This window comes from Onychostruthus taczanowskii, unplaced genomic scaffold (genome assembly GCF_017590055.1).
Source record: "Onychostruthus taczanowskii isolate IOZ18803 unplaced genomic scaffold, ASM1759005v1 scaffold34, whole genome shotgun sequence".
NCBI classification, from domain to species: Eukaryota; Metazoa; Chordata; class Aves; order Passeriformes; family Passeridae; genus Onychostruthus; species Onychostruthus taczanowskii.
The window spans coordinates 5,620,857-5,628,907 of NW_024500794.1; the positions used below are offsets into that span (position 1 = coordinate 5,620,857).

General features: G+C 39.5%; 1 protein-coding gene across 4 annotated transcripts in view; it reads right to left on the bottom strand.

Annotated features, from left to right (window-relative positions):
- GRAMD1C (GRAM domain containing 1C) overlaps positions 1–8,051 on the bottom strand; it is a 52,674-nt gene that overhangs the window by 43,749 nt on the left and 874 nt on the right. For 3 of the 4 annotated variants that reach the window (XM_041410820.1, XM_041410823.1, XM_041410821.1), the window contains exon 2: positions 7,183–7,311. In XM_041410820.1, coding sequence (XP_041266754.1) covers positions 7,183–7,311 — 129 coding nt within the window. Of the gene's footprint in view, positions 1–7,182; positions 7,312–7,827; positions 7,954–8,051 lie in introns of those variants that run through there. The other variant, XM_041410822.1, reaches the window with a different exon arrangement.

The window sequence follows — 8,051 nt, forward strand, 5'->3', positions numbered from 1 at the left end:
CAGTAACAGCATTAGCACAGACTATTTTAAGTGCATTTCCTGTTCATAAGATAACACCATCTGCAGCTGACTGAACACCTGAGTGTGGACATTTGCAATTAGCAATGAGGCTGATTATTTCAGTTTCAAATATAATTATTTATATAACTGCCACCAAGCACCTCTGAGTTTGGATGAAATAAACACTTAGATTTTAAATATGAAAATTAAGTAAGAAGTTCAAGAGCTTTGGACACTTCCATGGACAAACATCTTCCTCACTTCTGAATTAGAAATTAAACTGCTTTTAAGAGCCACGGTGTCCCAGTCTCAGATTTATTCAGCATCCTCATAAACATGTCCCTAGCTGGCAATAACATCTTTGAACCTGGTAGTAAACTATTCCTATAACGCCTCTGACCAGAAACCACATCTCCTATTGCCTCCCAGAACTAGCACAAGCCAAGTTCACAAGGCTCTTAACTGCCAAACTCCTTCTCATTTTAGAGAAAAATTGTGGACCTGTATCTACTTTCTTGACTTCATAAATGCAGCATTCAAGCATTCTTTTTGTTTTATTTTAGTAATTTTGTCTACCCCATAAAGATTTAACAAAAAGGAAAAGGGTAAATCAAAATATAACCACAAAGTCCTGTGATACACCAGCTTCTAAAACAAACAATGCAAATAAACCAAGTGTGTTTGGATGAACTCTGCACTACCTTAACACTTAACACAAGTTAAGGGTACTTGAAGTGAGTTTGTCATCCTCCAGCACAAAGTTACCCTTTAGCTCAAGTCAATCTGTCTACTCTCCAGGGTAATTTTGAGTCTTGTAACTATGTCCAGGTATCAACAGCCATAAGTGTACTAAGTATTATGATGCAATGGCAATTAAAATCAAGATTATTTCCTTTTGGATAACAAAATACATTCCTTTCTGAACAGCAGTTTCATCTGACTCACATTTGTTTTTATAGCACGTGTATGAAACAAGTAGCCAATGTTATTGGTTAAGAACATCTGTTTTTTCACCTGATCTTTCACTGCAGGCTGCCCAAGTAATAAAAAAAAAGTTCAAACTGCCTGTATTTAGACTAATTTGATCCATTTAACAGACACAGGGAAAATCCAGATGTTTTCAGGGTGATGAAAAATGTCTTATACAATAAAGAAACTACAAGACATAACTTCTCAACTCATCTTCCTGACCTGCAACAAAGTCCCAACCAAGATTATTTGATGCCAAAGTAGCCAAATACAGAAGCAAATTAACAGCACCCTTCAGCTGAACATTTCCCTCCTTACCCTGCCAGTAAAATCGGTCTCTGTAACTGCATCTCTGATCTATATTTAAGTTTAGTAACAGTGCCCAAACAAGGATCAGAAAACATCATCATGCAGGAAACAATCACCAAGGTAGTAATTTCCCTTGGTGCCATTTAGGTTTCAGCTACTCACACAAGGAGACATAAATACTTTCAATCAGAACTACAGTGAAAACCTGAAGGAGCATATTAAACCACAACACTACATAGATAATAATGCAGGAGTGACTGTGCCCAATTACATAAAATGCTTTGCTATAAATTACTCTGGTCATCTCATTAAGCCTGCCAGTCACCTTACTGCACTTGAAATTCCATGGAAAGTGGCACTCACCAAGCAATTGCCCCAAAACTTCTCCTGGCTGCTGCTAATGACTTAACATACCACAAAAAAATCATATCTTGCAGTTTTATCTACCTGTCTTCCTTCCTTTCCTTATATACAAGTTGTTCACCTGTAGCAGACCTGAAAAAAACAGTGCTACACCACTACCTGTTTGCAGAAATACCAACTGTAGACGAACAGCTAAGGCCAAAAATAAAATGTTTAAAAAAATCTTTTTTCCATCTCCTAGAGTTGACTTTTAAAGCTCTTATTCTGCAACTTATGGACTTCCCTTTCATTAAAAGGATATCACTATTCCAACTCCATGCAGATTTCCTGAACCATGTTGCCTTTCTAATGGTTTTTCTCCTAGTGGCTAGAAAAAAATAAGTACATCACACAAATCTGAAGTATTTTCTTTCTGACCTTGTATACTTAATCTTCAGGTTCTAGACTAATTTATATGTATAGCAATAATTCATGTCATATAGAACTACCTAGTGTTGCAGCTGGCAAAAGCTTAATTTTGACAAGGCACCACTGGCAGTCTTTGCTTAGAACTGGTCAAAATTTTGTGTCAACCACATCTACATCAGTCCTCGGTCTGGAGCTGCATCAACAGCACTAAAGACATTCCCAGTAGGAAAAGAAGGGAGAAAACCCCTAATCAGCCTAATCACCCATGTTCAAGGGTTGGTTAGAACTGCACTCTGTCTTCCCACCAGGTTGAAACACTGCTGCTGTATAATCAGGGCTATCAAAGGGCTGAAAAAAGGTACCTCTTTCTGGAGATTCCAGGCAGGTAAACAAACAACATGTCAGTCCTACAACTACAGCAAAAGCTATTTGTACTAAAGCTAGGGCATTTTAAAAAACCAAACCAAATAAACAAAAGCCCAACCAACAAAACACCAAAATGCAGCATTAATGTGCTTAAAGGCTTTTATTCTCTTTGTAGACCTATAGCAATTAATTTAACCAATTCTCATCCTCCTTCGCAGACTGCTTCATACCAGCAAATAAAAAGGAGGCCAAAACTCCTCCTCCAATGTCAAGAGAACTGATGTATCTCCTCCACCCTTGCTATAGGACACGAAATAAAGTGACGTGGGTACTGGAATCTCTAAGGTAAAGAGAATGACATTTAATTTCTGACTCCAACGTTTATAGATTTTCAAAAGTGACAGTGGATTGGAGGGTGACAGTGCCACCTTTCCAATGACAGCGGACAAACTAACAGTTCATTAAATTTCTTCTCCTCCAGAAAAGAATGCAAAACAATTAATTATTTACATAAAGTGCGTGAGAAAGTTTGTTACAAGAATGTAAACATCAGAAGGCTTGGAAGAACTTAGAAGAACAGGGCATCACTCCACATCCCAAATATTTGGAGGCACAGATAAAAAGAAACAACATACCAAGTATACAACATAAGAGAGAGCTATTGTCACAAGGCATTAAATAACAGCCCCCAAAACAATAACCACTTCAACCAGCCCAGTAAGCCATTCCAAGAGTGGTGTGAGTCGTCAGAGAAAGGTGGAAGGAGGATTCAAACAACTATAGATACAAGAAATACTTCATTTAACCCTACCAGTCTTGGGCCCCAAAGTGCCTCAATGTGTATCTGTGCTTCAGTAAGTTATCTTCCAAATTGTGACACATATCTGCATCCCTCCTTGTGCAGCTTTGAGTCATATGCTTACTGCATCCTTGCCATACATATTGTCACACACTCCCAAACTTTCTTGTAGAAACCAGATCCATGCGTGTAAAAATTCAAAAATACTTTTTCCATCTTGTGCAACCTCAGCTGTTTTATATTATGAAAAGTAAAAGGCTTATTTTCACTGTATCAATTATTTGCTTCTATTTTCAACTCTTTCACACTGACCAACTCCTTAAACTAGCATCCAACTTACACTCCAATCAATTGCCTTTTTAAGCCTTTTTTATTATCTTCTTTCCAACACCTCCTTGACATCTCACATTTTCAAATTCTTAAAGAAGCCTCTCAAATACAAGCAACTTTCTGAGATGATCATTTGATTTCCACTCATTCCACCTACCTTTTCATTCCAAGGGAAGGACTTACGTTTTTGGGGTTCTTCTTACTGTAGACATACATGTGACTGTTCATTAATACAAACTAGAATTCCCAGACACAACACCCTCACTTTTGATGCAAGGATCCTTTCCATTAGCTTCCTCATTCACCCTTACCTTCTTCACTATGGTAGGAAAATACTTAAGGCTTTCACAGGTTTCTTCTTTCAAGGATATTAAACTGAACCGTATTTCAGTATGAAGGGCATAAAAAAGGATAAAAAAGTGAATTCAGAATCCTGAGATAAGGCTTCCAGATATAACAATTTCCAGTCATCTTTGACTCTCATTATCTATTTGCAGTTGCCAAAACTAGGACTGTTTAATCAACTGGAGATAAAAGCTTTACAGTTTCCAGTGGAGAGAGAAAGCCCCAAGATTAAGCTTGCAAGCAATCTTTTTTTCTTCTTCCAGTGAGTTTATAGAAGTCCAGCTTTGTCCACCTTCAGGTAGAGGGGAAAAAAAACCCCAAAAACAAAATTCAAAAATACCCCATGATACACTGTCAACCTTAAAAATAGCAGTCAGTAATACTATCAGTTTAAAAATTGCTTACAGTAACAGAGAAAACCAATTATTTCTCAAAATTATTCAATAAAGATATCCAAAGCAGTTTTTTGGGGTTTTTCTTATGCGATAAGAAAAATTCCACATAGCAGGATACTCTTCTTCCCTCCCTGATAATTTTTCAGCTACCCTTTTCCCCACTCACCATAGCCAGGAGAGAGATTGTGTCCCAGAGGCTACCAACCCTAGCCTACTGCTAATTACCTGTGCTCACAGCACCTATTGACATTCGTGGTACCTGGCCTAACTTCCAGAGGCATGGCACAGCCGCCTACTCCCACTCAACCCATGAAAAATTGAAGTCAAACCAGTCGGGCTCTAACATCCACGTTTGGTTTCTGTCATAAGCAAAACAAGAGTACATCACTCTCAGAAGTAATGAACTCTCGTAACAAACCTAGGTTGCTGGAAACATGCAGCCTCTCCAAGCAAATAACCCTGGCAAGGAAGCTGATCCCTGGATGCTACAGAAGCTAGCCCTGCTGTTTTAGCAATTCCTCCATTCTAGTGACTCAAGAGTGGCAACGAGCATAACAGGTCCCCACCTGCCACAGGACACTAAGATCACCTTTGTCAAATGTTAGTGACACACGCTTCACACACTGCAACAGGCTGCATTCCACGCTATCACCTACGCATTTACTATGACTCAGAATTTAGGGAGACTTAACAATTTGGTTTAATAGTCAGCAGCTGATCACCAACTATGCAAGTTACTGAAACATTTTCTGTCAAGAGCAAGGAGAGATGCCAATGACATAACATTTTAAAGAGAATTAATTAATTTTCACCTCAAATTTGTGACTTTCTGGTTCTTGCTGCTTTACAATTCAGCTGCCTTGAGGCTGAGAAAATAAGCACCGTGGCTTCCTGCAACCACACTGGTACAGGCTTTTAAAACTAATCAGTGACAGACGGTAAGGCTACAACATTTCCAGCCACAGCATTATCTTGCAAGAGGGAAGTATTTGCAATTACTTTGTTTTAACTGCAAGGTCATGTTTGCAGAACCAGATAAACACCAACATCAAACACATACTAAGGTCTTGGAGTATAAATCAGACAGAAGATAATAATTTAATCACAGTGAAAAACACCTCACACAGCAGCTGCCACCGCACTGAAGGATCCCAGTCTCCTGAAGTTACAGGCACACATTACTACAGGAAGCAGAGAGTGGCACTGTGAGGACACACAATATCCACAATACCCTGCACCGTGCAGGCTCAAAGCTCTGGTCAAAGAAACTTCAAGCCTTCAGCACATGTCTCAAACCTAAGAGTGCAAAGCCAATAGCACATCTTCATTCTCCATATAGAATACACTAATAACTTTATTTTCAATCACCAGGCCTATCAAAGAAACACTGAGTTGTTAACTGCAGGTCCAACAACCCGACACCAAGACCAAAACAGGTTTATTCCTCACACAGAATACCACCTGTGTTAGTGCTGTATACAAACCATCGAGCATTAGTTTACACAACCTAGTTTGCCACCTAACAAGAGCATAGCTGGCAGTTGCAATGTCTGCACAGCATGACTTCCTATCAACTCAAGTACAGACACACAGCTGGGCGCAGGCAGGACAGCCCTGGATCATCCTTGTTCCTGTAGGGATAGCAAAGAAAATACTGAACACCCCAAGAACTCACTCTAGCAACACAAGCCTCTGACCTACTGGGATTTTATTAGTCCTGTCCCATTTCCATTGGCTCCAAATTACTACAGCATTTTTAAGAGTACACATGCATTTGGAGGGGATTTATCCTATGGCCTGAGATGCAAAAACAGATGTCCTGACCAGCAGGACATCTGCTTGTGAAGAGGAGTAATGAAAACATACAAGCTAGGTTTGTAAACAAGGAGTTGGAAAATCTGATCCCCCGTTTCTGCTCACGGCTCTGCCATGGACTCCTTCTGGCCTTCACTGGTTACTCAATCTTTCACCTGCTAAGCACAATGGACACTGTAACAACCTTCTCAGGAGAAGGACACAATGGACCAGATGATGTTCTATGAGCTGAAGCACACGGCTGTACTGAGGACACCTGATACAGAACCTGAGTCAGACTCCCTTCCTCACTCTATGTCTCCCACAAGATCAGCTGTTACCCTGCCTGTGGCTCCATGCACACGTGGTCTCCTCCCCTGTCAAACAATAGCAATCCATGCACCAAATTAACAGCAAAACATACACTCCAAGTCTACACACACACATATCCACCTTCTCTCAAGGCATTTAAAAAAAATCTACCAAAAGAAAAGTACTGAAATAAGCACTTATTATTTATTACACCCCCTGCTTTCAGTCAGGCATTTCCCCGGAAAGGAAAAAAACTGAATTACTTATTTTCTGCCTTTTTTATTCACAAAGTCAATTTTTACAGAAAACACAGGAAGTTTATTTACTCTTGTGGAAAACAAATGTGTTTACTTGACAAAAACAAACACTAGGAATGCAATTCAGAACCACCAACCACCACGAAGAATCAAAATTCAGCCCTTACGCTTAAAAAGCACCAGAGCATCAAAAATGTCTTTCTGTAGGCATCAGAAACACTGGATGGGTTCATGCCGGGACCTGGGAGACAGGACTGGTCACAGAAGCCATGAGATCTGTCACTAACGTGATCTGAGACATCAGATAAACAACTTCACCCCCTCTCAGTCTCACCTTACACTTTAGTAAGCCAGTAATGATAAAATTACCTGCCTCACTACATGGGTGGAGAACACTTGACTAATTCATGACTACAAAGCAACTTAAGAACTGTGGATATAAAGCTTGTACATATACACACATATGTAAATTAAAACAGACATGTATTATATTTATAAATTAAAACCAAATTAGCAGAGAGCTCAATCACATTACCCAAAAGCTCCAGTCAGCACTCCAGCTATACTGAGCAGGACCCTGCATTTTCTCTGTGCATGAATTAAGAGTCTCCTCTGAATCAGCAAGTAGCTGGTTAATAAGACCATGATCCACTTCATGAACTTCCTGTGAACAAAGAAGTAAGGTATGTAATCCAGCAGTGGTGGAGAAAGGTGAAACAAGATGGTTAGTCCATTTAACAGCTGTATATTAAATGAAACCTGACATGGTAGCTTCACCAAGGTGAGTGGCACGGAAACAATTCCACTGACAGCTTTTTCATCGGTTTTATTTTGTTCCCCCTAGACTACACTATATTTAATTATATTTTACCTTTTTTATTAAAGTATTTTATTTCCAGTGCAGCCCCCCCCCCAACTTGCATGTTGAAGCTGCACAGATACATAGAACTGAAACAATATCAACAATACATCAGTGCTTAACATGCAGCACGTCTCAGGAACCTGTGAGACGTTTCAGAACTTGAGAAAGGTCATACAGGTGTAGCATTTTTACCAGAGGACTGACGTATTTTATTATAATACTGATACATCAAGTGTTTATACTTACTGTTAGTTACACTATAAACTGTACATAAATACAAACACTTCAAAGACAAATAATTTGACTTATATCACTTACTATTAAGATAATAAGCAGCACTGTTTTCTAATTCTGTAGCACTCTCCTTTGTTATCAGTATTCTCCACTTTGGAAGTCAGCTTTACTTTATGAAGGGAAACTGAGTCACAGAATGTCACTTGTGCCATCCCAGCCAGCAAACGGTACAAAACCAGCCCAGGGCCCTTAGCAGTAACCCCGCCTGCACTACCGGATCCGCCGGGATGAGGAAACGCTGGGTTTCA